Source organism: Salvelinus namaycush, chromosome 18 (assembly GCF_016432855.1).
Source record: "Salvelinus namaycush isolate Seneca chromosome 18, SaNama_1.0, whole genome shotgun sequence".
In the NCBI taxonomy this organism is placed as follows: Eukaryota; Metazoa; Chordata; class Actinopteri; order Salmoniformes; family Salmonidae; genus Salvelinus; species Salvelinus namaycush.
Genome location: NC_052324.1, coordinates 16,211,765 through 16,230,268, shown reverse-complemented (window position 1 = coordinate 16,230,268; position 18,504 = coordinate 16,211,765). Strand labels below are relative to the sequence as shown.

At 40.9% G+C, this 18,504-nt stretch overlaps 2 protein-coding genes across 5 annotated transcripts; one reads left to right on the top strand and one right to left on the bottom strand.

Annotated features, from left to right (window-relative positions):
* The first annotated feature begins 1,097 nt into the window (after window positions 1-1,097).
* upb1 (ureidopropionase, beta) lies at window positions 1,098-10,578 on the top strand. The gene is made up of 9 exons (XM_039013339.1): window positions 1,098-1,281; window positions 2,770-2,941; window positions 3,147-3,234; window positions 3,879-3,973; window positions 4,582-4,740; window positions 7,182-7,433; window positions 7,703-7,745; window positions 9,718-9,872; window positions 10,112-10,578. Exons 1-9 carry the CDS (start codon window positions 1,178-1,180, stop codon window positions 10,193-10,195), a joined length of 1,152 nt encoding a protein of 383 aa, XP_038869267.1. The 5' UTR covers window positions 1,098-1,177; the 3' UTR covers window positions 10,196-10,578.
* Window positions 10,579-11,286: 708 nt separating this feature from the next.
* LOC120063147 (protein GUCD1-like) lies at window positions 11,287-14,636 on the bottom strand. Of its 4 annotated transcripts, none has more exons than XM_039013335.1 (6): window positions 14,269-14,636; window positions 13,782-13,902; window positions 13,510-13,675; window positions 12,971-13,062; window positions 12,590-12,831; window positions 11,287-12,282 (listed from the first exon to the last, which is right to left on the bottom strand). In XM_039013335.1, the coding sequence occupies exons 1-6, from the start codon at window positions 14,273-14,275 to the stop codon at window positions 12,191-12,193; spliced, it is 720 nt and encodes a 239-aa protein (XP_038869263.1). In that variant the 5' UTR covers window positions 14,276-14,636; the 3' UTR covers window positions 11,287-12,190. The 4 variants fall into 4 exon arrangements, with proteins under 4 accessions (XP_038869263.1, XP_038869264.1, XP_038869265.1 ...); XM_039013336.1 differs by having other exon boundaries at window positions 13,818-13,902; XM_039013337.1 differs by having other exon boundaries at window positions 14,421-14,636.
* Window positions 14,637-18,504: the final 3,868 nt, after the last annotated feature.

Genomic DNA, 18,504 nt, shown 5'->3' with positions numbered 1-18,504 from the left:
CTGGAATTTTAAAATGTCCCAGTTCTTCCATGGCCTGCATACTCACCAGACATGTCACCCCTTGAGTATGTTTGGGAAGCTCTGTGTTGACGTGTAAGACAGCGTGTTCCAGTCCCCTCCAATATCTAGGTCAAAAAGGCTCATTAATAACAGTTTCTACCCCCAAGCCACGACTGCTGAACAATTAATCAAATCTCCACCTAGTCTATTTGCATTGACTATTCCCCTTTTTACACTGCTGCTACTCGCTGTTTATTATCTATGCATAGTCACTTTACCCAACCTACATGTACAAATTACCTCGACTGACCTGTACTCCCGCACATTGACTCCGTACCAGTACCCCCTGTATAGCCTCATTATTGTTTATATATATATATATATGTATATATATATATACACTTTTGTTTGTTTAGTAATGTGACCAATACGGCGCATGTGACCAATACAATTTGATTTGGATTTGATATTCAGCAACTTCGCACAGCCATTGAAGAGGCGTTGGTCAACTGGCCACAATCAACAGCTTGATCGACTCTACGTGAAATAGATGTGTCGCGCTGCATGAGGCAAATGGTGGTCACCAGATACTGACTGGTTTTCTGATCCACGCCCCTACGTTTAAAAAAAATGTATCTCTGACCAACATATTGTAAAAAGGCAGGGAGCAGGCTTCGAACCCTCGATCTTCTAGCCCGAAGTCCAGCGCGCTATCCGTGTGTCCCAAAAGCATGCTCAAGCGGCAGAGTCAATATCGATATCCGCGCGTATAAACCCAGGGTCGTTACAATATGTATCTGTATTCCCAGTCATGTGATCCATAGATTAGGGCCTAATGAATTTATTTCACTTGACTGATTTCCTTACATAAACTGTAATTCAATAAAATCTTTGAAATTGTTTCATGTTGTGTTTATATTTTTGTTCAGTACTTCTGTTGACACAGTAGACCTACCCTAGTCCGATACTACACATGAGACCTGTCAAAAGCATACTTCCTGCAGTGCTGAGCATGACATTTGACCTTGAGAAATGTGATGGAATCCGGCTGGTTGCATAACCGCAGCAAAATTAACTATGTAGATTTTGCCCAATAGTCGAAGGGGTGGGTTTACTAGGCTATCGGATTCACAAACACACGCACAAGGCTTGGACAGTATACAGAAGGAGCCTCAAAATGTCGGGGTCTGAGTTTGAATCTCTGGAGAAGATATTGGAGAAACATATTCCAGATGAGGAACTGAAAGAAGTTAAACGAATCTTGTTTGGAAAAGAAACCAAGTGAGTTGTTGTCGAATTCTGCACGCAACATTATCAGGGTTAAAAAATCCTGTCTGTAGGTTACTAGCCAGCAGATCCGACCCGCTTGCTTATAGCTGCACTAGGGTCAGACAGGATTCCTGTATAGATTAAGACAACATGGAGCCGGCACGAGATATGGCTCGGAAAACGTACCTCAATCCAGTGATGAGAAAAACGGTGTACTCTGAATTGTCAACTTATCCAAACTGTTACATCGAAAAGATTGAACGACTGCTATTTCTTTCCGGAAAACTTTCCTTTTCGTCCTCATGCTAGGTAGCAGAAACCAAAGCAGTCTTTTTGGAATGGCAGTGTCAGCCAATCAGCTCCTTTGTGACACTCCCCAGTAGGAGAAGTCCTCCATAGGAATGAATGGAATTTTACAGTATTTAAATTAAATTGATTTTGATTTTTTTAAATTAAATTAAATTTAAGTATTTATTTATTGTAGTTGGGACAGTAACATTAGTAATCTAAAAAAAATCTACTTTAAAGGAAATGTATATATATATTTTAATGTTTTTATTTTGTATGTTTAGATCACATAATATATTTTAAAAGCATACATTAAAGTGTCTTTAAAATAATACATATATAATACAAAACAAATAGAGACATTAATAAATGCATTTCTATAGCGTCCAAAACATTTTTTACAATGGTTGGGGTGCCAAGATGGAGGCACGGTGGCTTCAACACAGCACCACCTATTAGTCATCTAGTCTATATATAAATCATTGAGTGCAACGCATTTCTCATCCCTGGAATGAGGTATGTTTTCCGAGCCATATCTCATATCTCGCACTGGCTCCTATGGCGTCTTAATCTACAGTGGAAGCCTGTCCAACCCTAGTGCAGCTGTAAGCAAGCGGGTCAGATCTGCTGGCTAGTAGGCTAACAGAGAAAATAGATCAAGTTTCATAACTACTTGGACAGTATGTATGGCCACATTTTGACACTGCTACTATAAAGTAAAACATATAGGAAAATATTGCTGTCTTTATTTTTCCTATCCAATCATTCCTTTTCACTATGATGTTCTGCATAGTGAGTAAATTATTTACAATCAAGTGGACTTTGACCAGTCAGTGTCCTTTCAACCTCTGTCATATTTGTGCCTGTAGATGGGGGCAGTATTGAGCCTTTCACTGGGTAATCCTCAGTCTTAAGTATATGGTTGGTGCACCCTGGCAGCGGTGGCCAAATTAAAGGGATAGTTAAATCAAAAACAATGTTTTGGTATTTTGTTAGTTAGCCAACTGTTAATACAATCACACAAAAACGCACTTGTTTGTAGGTTTTACTAGCAATACATGTGTTGCTGAGGGTCTGTGAACCCAGATGAGAGTCAATGAAGTCATTTTTGTCTGGGTAATTAGGGTTATCTGACCTTCTGGCCCTCCACATATTGAGTTATTTCCTCCTTGAAACTAAAAGGTTTACAGCACATTTGACAATCTCTTGCAGGAAGTTGGTTCTACCAGCATGTGCAGTGGAGGCAGCTTTGGAGTGGGACTTTGAGCTTCAGGGGTACATGTTTGAAGCTTCCATGGAGCAGCTCAGGACCCCGAGAACTGTCCGGGTGGGCCTCATTCAAAACCGCATCGTCCTGCCCACTGATGCCCCTGTCCTTGATCAGGTTAGAGAAGAATGACTACTTGGATTCCATTTATTTTACCAACCAAAGCCTACTACAATATTGTTTAAAGCTATGGCTTTCTCTCTTCCTTCTCATTATATATGCATGTGAAGTTACAATTGCACTTTCAAGTCCTTGCTATGAGCAGTGTTGAGAAGATGCATGAGGCTTGGTGACTGATCCCTGTGTTTATCCCTCTGCCCAGATCACAGCGCTCCACAAAAGGATTGGTGAGATGGTGGATGTGGCAGCCATGTGTGGGGTCAACATTGTCTGCTTTCAGGAGGCCTGGAGTGAGTGACATAACTAAATCTCGGTCTTACTGGGGTAGCCTATTAGAGCTTATCAATGCTTTCCCAAAACTTTTCTTTGTGCAATTTGTTACAGAGAATACGGTAATTCCACTTTAAATAGGATACATATTGTGCTTGTTCACTTTACAGTATCTGTAGAAATTTGGAATTATAACAAGGTGATATTGGATTAGCCAAGGTGATAGGATCTGGGTATATGGCAGTAGGTTCATTTGTCCTTAATTGGTCATAGGGACGTCAGCAGCACACCAAACAGTCTGTTGTCTTATTTGTTTTGGCTCCTAAATGGCATGTTGATGTGTTGTGAATGAGGAGTGCATTACTCTGGTTCCTTAGAGTCTCCCAGTATAGAAACATACTAAACTCACCCCAAAGTGTCCCGCAAGGGAGGTGACCCCCATTCCCACAACTATTTACGGCATTGATAAGCGTACACAGAAGTTTGCACCAAAATGCTTCTCATGGTGTAAAGAAGGATCATGTGACAAATAGTTTGAGCATATTTTCTGTCCTCTGAGAGATGTACTTATGATATGCACCCAAAGTGATGTTTAACTGCTCTCTTGCCTTACTCTTACTGCCTTGAGTTTTTAGAGATGATCCTGCTTTGTTCCCCACCACAGCTATGCCCTTTGCTTTCTGTACCCGGGAGAAAGAACCGTGGACAGAATTTGCTGAGTCTGCAGAAGAAGGATACACTACCCGCTTCTGCCAAGAGGTGAGAGGTCAGGGGTCATCCAGAGTACAGGAATGTACCATGTCTAATGCAATACTGCTAGTGACTCGTACTCTGAGAACAGTCAGAGTAGTAGCCATTTAATAGTATGGTTAGTAAGTATGCACAACTATACTGAAGTTTTACAAATTCCTTTTACAGCAACTAACAGATATGAAACAGTTTAATAATGTCATTGCATAGATTGGAGATTGGCATTGCTCCTTAGTGTATTATTTAGCATGTGAAATAATGTTCCATTATGATTCATTACAAGGCACATTCTACAACATTTATTTATATAGGCCTAATTGTTGAATGTATACTGTTTTAAGAAACAGAGTGATTGTACTGTAGGTTAGTTCGCAAGGTAATAATATTGAATAATAAATGTTTGCAGTGGGAATTCATGCTCAGCTTGGGGACTAAAACATGTCAAAAAACATCAGCTCCCATCTGAGATGAGCATTCCAGCACGTAGCTGTGCACTGTTGTCCACAATACATCCCTGTATGTACACATACTGTATGTGTGCTGATAAAGATGGGAAATTCCAGCCTTGTGTCTTTGTATGATGACCCATGTCTAAAACTGCTCTTGTTTGTCTTTAGCTGGCAAAGAAATACAATATGGTAGTGATATCGCCCATTTTGGAGCGAGAGGAGGTACACAACGTTCTGTGGAACACGGCAGTAGTGGTCTCTAACTCGGGCAGCGTGTTGGGTAAAACCAGGAAGAATCACATTCCCCGAGTGGGAGACTTCAACGAGGTCAGTACAGTAATCAATCTTTTTTTTAATCAGCGATCAAACAATCAATAAACAATTGTATGTATACAGCCCAATTTGTCACAAAGTGCCAAAACACCCAGTATACAGTACTGTATGTCTCACAGCTGGCACTATGTATCCTTCCCATGGTGGTCTGTGCCTCTGTCCACAACCTATCCATGAACCAGGGAACTGGTGCCTTCTTTCACAGAATATGGTTTTCCAGTGAGCCTCAAGGAATTGAACAGTGAAAGCACACTGGCACTAGTTAAATTACAGGGTTCAGAGAGGGTTCTTGCATGTGTGGACAGCACACCTCCTACCCTACTTTACTGCCATATTTGCCGTGCAGTACATGCTGAGCTTTCTATGTCTGAAAGGTTATGTACATGTACAGTGCCTTCGGAAAATATTCAGACCCCTTGACTTTTTCCACATTTTGTTACGTTACAGCCTTATTCTAAAATTGATAATAGTTTTTTCCCCTCATCAATCTACACACAATACCCTCTAATGACAAAGCAAAAACATACCCTTTACTCAGTACTTTGTTGAAGCACCTTTGGCAGCGATTACAGCCTCGAGTCTTCTCCGGTATGATGCTACAAGCTTGGCACACCTGTATTTGGGGAGTTTCTCCCATTCCTCTCTGCAGATCCTTTCAAGCTCTGTCAGGTTGGATGGGGAGTGTTGCTGCACAGCTATTTTCAGGTCTCTCCAGAGATGTTCGCTCGGGTTCAAGTCTGGGTTCTGGCTGGGCCACTCAAGAACATCCAGAGACTGAAAGTCACTCCTGCGTTGTCTTGGCTGTGTGCTTAGGGTTGTTGTCCTGTTGGAAGGTGAACCTTCGCCCCAGTCTGAGGTCCTGAGCACTTTGGAGCAGTTTTTCATCAAGGATCTCTCTGTACTTTGCTCCGTTCATCTTTCCCTTGATCCTGACTAGTCTCCCAGTCTCTTCCTCTGGAAAACATCCCCACAGCATGATGCTGCCAACACCATGCTTCATCGTAGGGATTGTGCCAAGTTTCCTCCAGACTTGACATTTGGCATTCAAGCCAAAGAGTTCAATTTTGGTTTCATCAGACCATAGAATCTTGTTTTTCATGGTCTGAGAGTCTTTAGAGGCCTTTTGGCAAACTCCAAGCGGGCTGTCATGTGCCTATTACTGAGGAGTGGCTTCCGTCTGGCCACTCTACCGTAAAGGCCTGATTGATGGAGTGCTGCAGAGATAGTTGTCCTTCTGGAAGGTTCTCCCATCTCCACAGAAGAACTCTAGAGCTCTGTCAGAGTGACCATCAGGATCTTGGTCACCTCCCTGACGAAGACCCTTCTACCCTGATTGCTCAGTTTGGCCGGGCGGCCTGCTCTAGGAAGAATTTTGGTGGTTCCAAACTTTTCCATTTAAGAATGTTGGAGGCCACTGTGTTCTTGGGGACCTTCAATACTGCAGACATTTTTTGGTACCCTTCCCCAGATCTGTGCCTCGACACAATCCTGTCTCTGCGCTCTATGGACAATTACTGTGACCTCATGGCTTGTTTTTTGCTCTGACATGCACTGTCAACTGTGAGACCTTATATAGACAGATGTGTGCCTTTTCAAATCATGTCCAATCAATTGAATTGACCACAGGTGGACTCCAGTGAAGTTGTAGAAACATCTCAAGGATGATCAATGCAAACAGGATGCACCTGAGCTCAATTTCGAGTCTCATAGCAAAGGGTCTGAATACTTATGTAAATAAGGTATTTCAGTTTTTTGGGGGCAAAAAATTCTAAAAACCTGTTTTCTTTTCATTATGGGGTGTAGATTGCTGAGGATTTCTATTTTATTTAATCCATTTTAGAGTAAGGCTGTAACATAACAAAATGTGGAAAAAGTCAATGGGTCTGAATACTTTTCTTCCCTCCCTAACTCAGTCCACATATTACATGGAGGGAAACACTGGCCACAAAGTGTTTCAGACCCAGTGTCCTGAGCAGATCACCATGTACATATTAATCGAATAGTGTCCTATTTGTTTATCAAACAGTAAGTCCTAATGTCCAGCTCCCACAATGGTGTATCTAGGAAGACATGGGTGCACGCTCATTTCGGGCAATTTTCAATAAGTCATGTCATCCACTAAACCTATTTACAGGTCAATGGATTCTGCATATTCATGCAGATGACATGGCATGTATGACATGTTCATTGATCATGTTTATTGTCCTACACTGACATCTACAGTATCAACAATTTCCTTAACCTCTACAGGTCTACTGTATTTCTATGAGAACTTATTTGAACCTTCTTTAATTTTTGTCTTTTTTTTCTATATTTCCTTACATGTAACCTTGTTATGCTCACCTCTTACATGTTTTTAAGGAAGATATACTGTACTCGATGCAGATATGCACAGACTTTTGCTTTGACATATTTTTCTTCCCTCCCTAACTCAGTCCACATATTACATGGAGGGAAACACTGGCCACAAAGTGTTTCAGACCCAGTTTGGAAAGATTGCTGTGAACATCTGCTATGGGCGCCATCACCCTCTCAACTGGTTCATGTACAGCATGAATGGAGCAGAGATCATCTTCAACCCCTCTGCAACTGTTGGAGGACTCAGTGAGCCCATGTGGTCAATTGAGGCTAGGAATGCAGCTATAGCAAACCACTGCTTCACCTGTGGAATCAACCGTGTTGGGACAGTAAGTACCACCAAAGACAGGATTATTTTGTTGCACATCTTTCTCTATTACAACCACCTATTATTGAGCCAAGTCCTAGAGGCATTGTAACATCTATTTTATGCTGCCCCCTACTGCCTCCATAGTACAATTATCTACAGTATACTGGTATTCCTTCTATTGTGTATAGCCATACATGCCATTGCTAGACTTCACAGCTGGTGTAAATTACATTATGTATGTGCCATCATTATTCTCTTTCTGACAAGGATATCTCTTGTTTTATGTAGGAGCACTTTAACAATGAGTTCACCTCTGGGGATGGAAAAAAAGGTATGAATCTTTTAGTCTTTTTTTAGTACAGCGTAATATCATGCATATTACTTTGTCCTCTCCTGCCTTATGCTGTCTGTGACAAAATATAGTCATATGCATATCTCTATTTCAACTCACCACTGCATCTTTCTGTCAAGAATTTTACATGGATGTACACTACCGCTCAAAAGTTTGGGGCCACGTAGAAATGTCCTTGTTTTTGAAAGAAAGGCAAATTTTTTGTCCATTAACATAACATCAAAATGATCAGAAATACAGTGAAGATATTGTTAATGTTGTTAATGACTATTGTAGCTGGAAACGCCTCATTTGTTTATGGAATATCTTCATTGGCGTACAGAGGCCCATTATCAGCAACCATCACTCCTGTGTTCCAATGGTACGTTGTGTCAGCTAATCCAAGTTTATCATTTTAAAAGGCTAATTTATCATTAGAAAACACTTTTGCAATTATGTTAGCACAGCTGAAAACTGTTGTGCTGATTAAAGGAGCAATACGGGCCTTTTTTAGACTAGTTGAGTATTTGGAGCATCAGCATTTGTGGTTCGATTACAGGCTCAAAATGGCCAGAAACAAATAACTTTTTTCTGAAACTCGTCAGTCTATTCTTGTTCAGAGAAATTAAGGCTATTCCATGCGATAAATTGCCAAGAAACTGAAGATCTCGTACAACGCTGTGTACTACTCCCTTCACAGAACAGCGCAAACTGGCTCTAACCAGAAAAGAAAGAGGAGTGGGAGGCCCCGGGGGCAAAACTGAGCAAGAGGACAAGTACATTAGACTGTTTAGTTTGAGAAACAGACGCCTCACAAGTCCTCAACTGGCTGCTTCATTAAATAGTACCCGCAAAACACCAGTCTCAACGTCAACAGTGAAGAGGCGACTCCGGGATGCTGGCCTTCTAGGCAGAGTTCCTCTTTCCAGTGTCTGTTCTTTTGCCCATCTTAATCTTTTCTTTTTATTGGCCATTCTGAGATATGGCTTTTTCTTTGCAACTCTGGCTAGAAGGCCAGCATCCCAGAGTCGCCTCTTCACTATTGCCGTTGAGACTAGTGTTTTGCTGGTACTATTTAATGAAGCTGCCAGTTGAGGATTTGTGATGCGTCTGTTTCCCATTAAGACCATTCTTGATTCACACGGGAAACTGTTGAGTGTGAAAAACTCAGCAGCGTTGCAGTTCTCGACACAAACCGGTGCGCCTGGCACCTACTACAATACCCCGTTCAAAGGCACTTAAATATTTTGTCCTGCCCATTCACCCTCCGAATGGCACACAGACTGTACACAATTCCTGTCTCAAGGTTTAGAAATACTTCTTTAACCTGTCTCCTCCCCTTCATCTACACTGATCTGAAGTGGATTTAACAAATTACATCAAGACTGATTCACCTGGTCAGTCTGTCTTGAAAAGAGACGGTTTTCTTAATGTTTTGTATACTAGGTGTAAGTGAATTTGCCCAAATACTTTTGGTTCCCTAAAATGGGAGGTCTATGTACAAAGAGTGCTGTAATTTCGAAACGGTTCATCCGATATGGAGGAAAATACCCTAAAATTAAAGCTGACAGTCTGCACGTTAACCTCATATTCATTGTATCATCCAAAGTGCTGGAGTACAGAGCCAAAACAACAAATGTGCCACTGTCCAAATACTTTTGGTCCTCACTGTATGAGCCACACCCCAAAGCAAAGTGTCTGTTTGTTGTTGACACTCAGAACAGGCCTGGGGAAAGCAGCCAAGTCAACAAGTGTCATGTTTCTGAACGTTATATCCACACTCATATCCAAAGACTTCATTACCCATGTATAAAGTGTAAGTTTGAACATGCAGTCCTGCCCTACTCTTGTTACACGTAGGTGAAATCTGACCAGGTAGACACGAGCCATCTGTCATTCAGTTGGGATTCCTTTGACTAGTTTTATTGAAAAGCTCATTGTCAACTAGAGTCCTGTCTTTGTCCTTTTATAGCTCACCAAGATTTCGGTTACTTCTATGGGTCAAGCTACGTGGCTGCTCCGGATGGCAGCCGCTCACCAGGCCTGTCCAGAACCCGTGACGGACTCCTTGTGACCGAAATGGACCTCAACCTGACCAGGCAAATCAGTGACAAATGGAGTTTTAAGGTGAACTACTTTCATAAGAACCTTATTTCACAAGAATTGCACATAGCATGGGCCATCTTTTACATGATTTCAGCTCATGTTTTTGGCAGTAATAGCAGTTCATTGCGTCCTTATTGGAAATGCATTTTTGCCTAACAGACATCACTATCTGGTCTACCTTTCTAGCTTTCAGTTAGGCGATAACACAACCCTGGTCTATTACATTTGCATTAAGTAGTTTGCACTGTAACTATTTGCAGATGACTGGGAGGTATGGAGAGTATGCAGAGGAGCTCACCAGGGCCACCAAGCAGGACTTTAAACCCAACATTATCAAGGAGTAGAAGATCCATGTGTCCTGAAGGGAACTCTACATGGAGACGTGCTGCACTGTAGACTGTATCTCAATGAGGACATGAAGTCACTGTTGAGGCAGACATGTCTAGTGCCATCAAGAGTATGAACAGACCAATCAAGCCAGCCATTTGCTCAAATTATTTTATTGATTACAGTACGTAATTGGAATTGTAAAAAAATAAAGCCATTTTAATACCTAACATGCTCACAACAAATACACAACCAGGAATAAATTGTCTTCCCACCCAATTAGTAGATTGGGAAAATATCTTATGTTAAAATATAAATTAAATAATACATAATTATGGCTGGTACAAATACCATAGTGCAATAACATCATCCATGATACCAAAATGTAAAAATAAATGTTGAATGAGAATTAAATAAAGGTGTCATTCTATGTGTTGTCTCTACTTGATTGCGGTTTTCAACAGAAAACATCTTATGATCGAATTCCTTTAAAACCTTACGGTAGTGTTAAGTTATACACTGAAGAAAAACCTACAAAGCATCCATACCCCGTACTGAGTATTTCAGACTTTACACTGTCTCCATTCTCTCTTTTTTCAAACTTAAAGAGCATGGAGATCGAGGCATGTCGTGCAATCCAGAAAAGGGACCTTCTGATGAAAACGAAGTTAACTGATTAACTGGTGCACACAACAAGAGCAAAGTCTGTTCAAAGCAGCTGGCTGAGGTTGAACATGATGTCCTGATTGCCGACATCTAAGCCTGCCAGGCAGATGTGGTTCCATAAACAGGCTATTGAATTAAGAAAATGAGTTTGTGAAATGGGTTTGCCATCGTAGTACAACACACAGACTTCATGGACATTAATTACCAGAGTCCTTCAAAAACAATTTCTCCCTCTATTCCCTGTTATTAGAAAATCCTAAATAATAAGTTAAGTTTAACAAACAGACATGCCAAAGGTCTCTTCACGTTCCCCAAGTCAAGAACAGACTATGGGAGGCGCACAGTACTACATAGAGCCATGGCTACATGGAACTCTATTCCACATCAGGTAACTGATGCAAGCAGTAGAATCAGATTTAAGAAACAGATAAAAATACACCTTATGGAACAGCGGGGACTGTGAAGAGACACACACACAGACACATGTTAAGACACGCACTCTACACACACGTACACATGGATGTTGTATTGTAAATATGTGATAGTGGGGTAGTGGACTGAGGGAACACTATATGTATTGGGTAAAGTGTTATGAAATGTAATGTCATGTACTGTTTTAAACGTTATATAACTGCCTTAATGTTGCTGGACCCCCGAAAGAGTAGCTGAGCAGCTAATGAGGATCCTTAATAAATACAATTAATACAAATCAAACTATTAATAAAATAAGACTATGCTAGTCTTAGGGGAGGAAAGCAGCTATACATGGCCCATCAGACTTGCATGACAAGTAGCATGACACCGGAATAAACCATTAAGAAAGCATCATGTTGCCGTAAGCCCTTGTATGTGCATTGTTTTGCCCTCGTCTCCAAGTTTAGAAACAACTTTAGTGTCATTGGCATTTTGTCCACTCAGCAATAGGAATAGGATTTATAGGCCTGCACTGCTAAATATTTCACAATGTCAATTGGTAGAATCAACTAAAACTAAACAAAAGGGGACACTGTCAAAATTCATTTCTTCTATTTCATCTATCTGCTTGTCCCCCAACTAACGTAAAAACCACACTTGCTTTGTTGATCTCTTCAGCTGTTATTCCTTTAGACACTGACGACTAGCATGGGCTATGTGTGGTGACGTAGGAGTGGTGTTGTATGTTCTGTGAGCAATCAGCCATGTTAGCACTGGAGTGGACAGCCCAGAACCATCTACAACACTGGGCCAGAGCTGGAACCAGCAGTCCCTGTTCAGGGACCTGTAGACCCACTATTGTGTCATCATAGTGAGGATGGGACGCTATGATGATGTGGAGACCATCTGCATCGTCATCTGCACCGTCACCATCAGCTCTCCTTGAAGATGAACAGAATATCCTCATCTGTCCCGTAGCTCATTCGAGCCTCTTCAAAGTTACTAATGCTGGTGCAACACACGCCTGCAAGCAAAACACCCAAAGGCTTTCTGTCAATGTGATATTTTCACTCTTACTCAATCTCCCTGTGCTTACTGCCAAGAACATGGTCAACCTTTCACCCTCTGGTTACATGTTAATGCAATGCACCATGCAGGGGTCAGGTGTGGGTGTTAATGTTATTGTGCAATTTATTAAGAAGCATTTAAATGTAGAACTTCAATGCCCAAAAATACAATGCGATTTATTCCACACTTATACATAATGATATATGGGTCTGGTATGTCAGTGGCCCTGTTTACTGTTGGAGATGTGTAGAGGGACCACTCACGGTCTGAGTAGGCAGGGTTGTTGTAGAAGATGCAGCCGCTGCTCCGGTTGAAGCCGCACACCACCACGAAGTGACCCTGGTATTCTGGCTTCCTGCAGAAGCACTTCTGGCCCACAGGCAGGAAACAGCAGTACTTGACAGACGAAGAGCAGAGTTCACACACCAGAACCACAGCGTTGACCAGCACTATGGCCACATGGCTCTGGTCAACATGTTCCTGGATTTCCTGAATTGTCACAGAGCTACAGGTGACATTGAAAAAGGGAGAAAGTTGGGATCTGTTAGTTATTCTCTCTCTAGGTCTGAAAAACAACTATTACTAACCAGACAAGCTGGTAATTTTGGAACAATTTGTCTTTACTTTTCACAAAGTTAATTAACCATTGTTTCACCACGACACTCTTGCTCTCAGCCTTAAGGAAGAGTTTGTTCACTCTGTCTTCCTCAGTGTCAAAATGCTTTTTGTAGAAGGACTGGAAAAAGATCAAAGAAACACAAACACATAATAAGTCTCTCAGGTTAATTAATTAATTAAGGATATTTGTTATGGTGGGCTACATCAAAAAAGGTGTGATGGGTCCGCACTCAAAAAGATGTTGCATAAAGCTTACTTCATTTTTATAATTGTTTTATTTACTTCACTAATTTCATCAGGGACATTTCAGCTTTGCAGCCTTCTTCTACACACTGAAGAATGCTGCAAAGCAGAAACATCTGTGTACATTATCCCTGATGCAATGAAAATAATAAAAAAAGCTATGCAACATCTTTTTGAGTGTGAATTCACAGGTTCTATGCACCAACCAAACTTCCTGAAGAGCGCAATGGTCTCCTTTTAATGGGTACATGACAATGAAATATACTTATACATTATAACTATTGTACTTCTTGTGATGGTCTACAAAGTGTTTCCTCGTTACCTGATTCCTGAAGCCCTTGTCAACACCCAGTGTCTGAGTGCAGAAGCGGTACCTGACCCCCAGCTGGCACATGAGGTAGGCCAAGTCAATTGTCCACACACTCTCCGTCAGCTTCAGCTCCCAGCAAGCACCCTGAAACTCCTCATCACTTACAGGGTGGAGGTACCTGCCAAATCATGGACAAAAAGTGACACTTGCATGATGATGTCTTCAGCGTCACAATTTTCTGTATCTACTGTGGTTAAAATGCCGACACATGCAAGTCTGTGTACCGTGTATGTAAAGTATATGATGAAATGTTCCCGTACTTCAAAACCATTCTTGCGCAGGCTAATCCACAGTCCCAGTGGTACAGCTGCCGAATGACAGGTACATTCAGCAGAATGGCATCACCTGTCAAAAACAAGATATGATGAGGCTGCTACAAAGAAGTACACAATCATAGATACTGGTCTCAACTGGGCCTAAATCTGTCTGTTACTTGCTGTTCTGGCAAGCTTCTCTAAATGAATTCAAATCATGTTTACAAAACTAGCTAGCTAGTTAATGTTTTTCTCGTGGATTGGAAATTCCTTTAGCACCCCTGATATAGAAAGCAAGTACTATTCACATGTGACAACGTCATGAAATGGATGGGGTGCTTTTGCTCCACTGTTTACATTGGTGGCTAGCTAACTAACGTTAGCTAAATTAAGTGGGGTCAACTACCAAACTCTACATTTCAAAACCACTCTCTAGCTAGAACATAACTACATTTACCTGACATTCTGTTGGATTGTTCTTTGCTGCTAGATGCAAAACCCAAGTTAGTCAGACTTGTTTACAGTTGGTAGCTAGCTAATCCTCCGGAGTTGGATTGCCTCATGAGGGTGTTGGCTAGGACTGCCTAGCTAGCAACGAAATTAGCTTACCCTAACAGATAACGTTAGCATTATTTACATCTGGTAGGTCGACTTGATGGTCGATTCGCTCACTAAGTTAACTGTTAGATCCTTCAAAGTGGTAGCTACAGCTTTGACGTATGTGAACTGTTGAGGAATGGTTTCTAGTGTACACAGACAGTTCTGTTCAGCTAGCTAGTAAGCTAACTAGCTATATGGTTATATTCAGAGAAAACTACAAACGAAACACCACTGTGAAGTATGCAAGAATAACTAAGTTCTTCCGGGTCAAGGATTTTTAGACTCTTCAGCATAACAGTTCCGTTCTGTATGCTTTGTAAATGAATAATTAGGCTAAAACGATGGAAAATGTGCACAAGTATCTATAAATGTTATACTAGTTATGATATAAATAATAATTAAAGTATTTAAATGAGATATTATGTGTTTTATTTCTTTCTTATTTTTTCAAGACTGTCAACAATGTTTCTTTTTTTGTATGCACTCTTGTAATTTATTGCACCATACACAATTTCTGTACGTTGTGTTGCAGTATAAGGGGGGTCTATTTTACTCAGGAGAACTAAGTAAAATAATGTTTATTTTATCTATATAATGTTTCTTTTATCTATTTTACTCAGTTCTCCTGAGTAAAATAGACCCCCCTTATACTGCAACACAACGTACAGAAATTGTGTATGGTGCAATAAATTACAAGAGTACATACAAAAAAAGAAACATTGTTGACAGTCTTGAAAAAATAAGAAAGAAATAAAACACATAATATCTCATTTAAATACTTTAATTATTATTTATATCATAACTAGTATAACATTTATAGATACTTATGCATATTTTCCATCGTTTTAGCCTAATTATTCATTTACAAAGCATATAGAACGAAACTGTTATGCTGAAGAGTCTAAAAATCCTTGACCCGGAAGAACTTAGTTATTCTTGCATACTTCACAGTGGTGTTTCGTTTGTAGTTTTCTCTGAATATAACCATATAGCTAGTTAGCTTACTAGCTAGCTGAACAGAACTGTCTGTGTACACTAGAAACCATTAGTTTACACCCAGAGGAGTTTCGCTGCTCATTGTGGAGCCCTTAAAGAATGCCAAATCAGCTTAAATACAATATTTTTTCATATTGGACATACATATTACACCATATACAATTTTCTGTACACTGTTTTGCATGAAATTGGGGTCCATTCTACTCAGGAGCATCTCTAGTTTAAAAATTCACAGTTTACACTCTGGGGGGTTTCGCTGCTCATTCTACAAACAAACAATATGTTTATTAAAAAAGTGAAGAGAGATGCAATTTTCTCAAAAAAGCATACTTTATTCACAATGAAGTTAATTAATCCAATACTTTCGTGAAATTGATAATCAACAGTAAAACATAAGTTTCAAATTATATGCAAGATCCTCTTCATCTCATGGGCTGAGTCAGCCCACTGGGCACAAACTGGTTGAGTCAACATTGTTTCCACCTCATTTAAAAAAAAATCAGCATGATGATTGGGGAGATACTAACCTGTAGCATCATGATCTTATTAGGAAACTGCCTCAAAAAAACATAGTTAGCTTCTCACCTAATCAGCTGCTAATAGTCGGAATTTGGCACCTCCATTTTAGGGCAAGCCAAGAGTATACACTGAGTATACACTGAGTGTACAAAACATTAGGACCACCTGCTCTTTCCATGACATAGACTGACCAGGTGTAAGCTATGATCCTTTATTGATGTCACTTCTTAAATTCAATTCAATCACTGTAGATGAACGGGAGGAGACAGGTTGAAGAAGGATTTTTAAGGCTTGAGACAATTGAGACATGGATTGTGTATGTGTGCTGTTCAGAGGGTGAATAGGCAAGACAAAAGTGCCTTTGAACGGGGTATGGTAGTAGGTGCCAGGAGCAGCGGTTTGAGTGTGTCAAGAATTGCTGGGTTGGGTTTTTCACGCTCAACAGTTTCCTCTGTGTATCAAGAATGGTCCACCACCCAAAGGACATCCAGACAACTCGACATAACTGTGGGAAGCATTGGAGTCAACATGGACCAGCAATCCCTGTGGAACGCTTTCGACACCTTGTAGAGTCCATGCCCCAACGAATTGAGGCTGTTCTGAGGGCAAAAGTGGTGCAACTCAATATTAGAGAGGTGTTCCTAATGTTTAGTACACTCAGTGGAGTACGCTAAAACAATACATTTATTGTTTTGTAATTAAGATATAGTCCGGAATTAGTCAGTCAGCAGAGAATTAAAGTGATAGACTGGACCCTGGTTTTATGGACACAAACAATCACTAGTTTTTCCTCTAAAATGCAATATTTGTACCATATAGTCTCCATGCACCCCACATTAAGCTGTTTGACCAAAGTAAAAGCCCAGCAACACTTCCTATGACATAGCTTTTTGTTCAAACTAATCCGTTTTGTACACATAATTATGTAAGGTGCAATATGTACGTCCAATATGAAAAACATACTGCAATTCAGCTGATGTGCCACTCTTTAAGGGCCGCATAATGAGCAGCGGTGCTCCTTGGGTTATGAGCTCTATGGATTTAGACAGTATAAATTCTCCTGAGTAGAATGGACCCCCCCCTCCTTTTTCTGTTTTACTGTGACACAATGTACAGGAAATTGTGTGCAGTACAATATGTATGTCCAATATGAAAAATATACATCTTGCAATATAAATGGGCTAATTAACAATGGGATTTAATAGTGCTTCCTAACGTTGATTATTAGAATTATAATAATAATATTATTAATACTGTTATTACTATTATAATTAATAGTAACATTATAAATCATGCTTTGTTATTTATATTACTGTTGTTACCATGATAACTTTATAGTAATCATTACTTTTAATGCTGTTAACAATAATGTCAATAATATTACTTGTGCTATAAAGGCGATAAACTGGGTGGTTCGCGCTCTGAATGCTGATCGGCTGAAAGCTGTGGTATACCACAGGTATGATAAACATGTATTTTTACGGCTGGTAACCAGTTTATAATAGCAATAAGGCACCTGGTGGTTTGTGGTATAAGGGCTGTATCCAGGCAATCCGCTTTGCATCGTGCGTAAGAACAGCCCTTAGCCATGGTATATTGGCAATATACCACACCCCCTCGGGCCTTATTGCTTATTTAACCTTTTTCCATTTGTATCTTTTTTTCTTTTTAAACGTCACTATTGTGGGACAATTTTATTTTTATTTTTTTATCCCATTTTCTCCCCAATTTTCGTGGTATCCAATCGCTAGTAATTACTATCTTGTCTCATCGCTACAACTCCCGTACGGGTTCGGGAGAGACGAAGGTCGAAAGCCATGCGTCCTCCGAAGCACAACCCAACCAAGCCGCACTGCTTCTTAACACAGCGCGCCTCCAACCCGGAAGCCAGCCGCACCAATGTGTCGGAGGAAACACCGTGTACCTGGCCCCCTTGGTTAGCGCGCACTGCGCCCGGCCCGCCACAGGAGTCGCTGGAGCGCGATGAGACAAGGATATCCCTACCGGCCAAACCCTCCCTAACCCGGACGACGCTATGCCAATTGTGCGTCGCCCCACGGACCTCCCGGTCGCGGCCGGCTGCGACAGAGCCTGGGCGCGAACCCAGAGACTCTGGTGGCGCAGTTAGCACTGCGATGCAGTGCCCTAGACCACTGCGCCACCCGGGAGGCCGGACATTTATTTTGAAGGGAAATCGCCGAGGTCACGGTCTTATTCTTGGTAGGTCTTGCTTATTCTTGCTGGCTAATGAGACTACCGAGCCAAGCAGTCAAAAGTGTCTGCAGAAACTACACTGCCTCAGAGAAACGCTGGTTGCGCACAAGAAGAACATCCATCACAGTGTATTCTACATTATTATAGTTGATTAATTTATTGTGCACACTTTACATTTAATATAAAACACGCATTTTAACGGTTTGAGCGCTGTTTGTAAAATAAAGCGGTAGTAGGGCAATAAACTGCACCGTCGGCAGTAAGTTGCAGCATACAAAGTTATCTACGGTAGTTTTCGCCGTGCATGGCTGTGAATCAAACAGGAAATTAACGGCGCTGGAGATGCTGAAAGCATCTTTGGCAT

Excerpts from the sequence above, each read along its gene's own strand:
- upb1 (XM_039013339.1), top strand. The coding sequence starts at position 1,178 with ATGTCGGGGTCTGAGTTTGAATCTCTGGAGAAGATATTGGAGAAACAT. Across the intron at positions 4,741-7,181 it reads GAGTGGGAGACTTCAACGAG|TCCACATATTACATGGAGGG; the intron begins GTCAGTACAGTA and ends TCCCTAACTCAG. Across the intron at positions 7,746-9,717 it reads CTCTGGGGATGGAAAAAAAG|CTCACCAAGATTTCGGTTAC; the intron begins GTATGAATCTTT and ends GTCCTTTTATAG.
- LOC120063147 (XM_039013335.1), bottom strand. Across the intron at positions 13,676-13,781 it reads TCATATACTTTACATACACG|GTACCTCCACCCTGTAAGTG; the intron begins GTACACAGACTT and ends ATGATTTGGCAG. Across the intron at positions 13,063-13,509 it reads ACAAGGGCTTCAGGAATCAG|TCCTTCTACAAAAAGCATTT; the intron begins GTAACGAGGAAA and ends ATCTTTTTCCAG.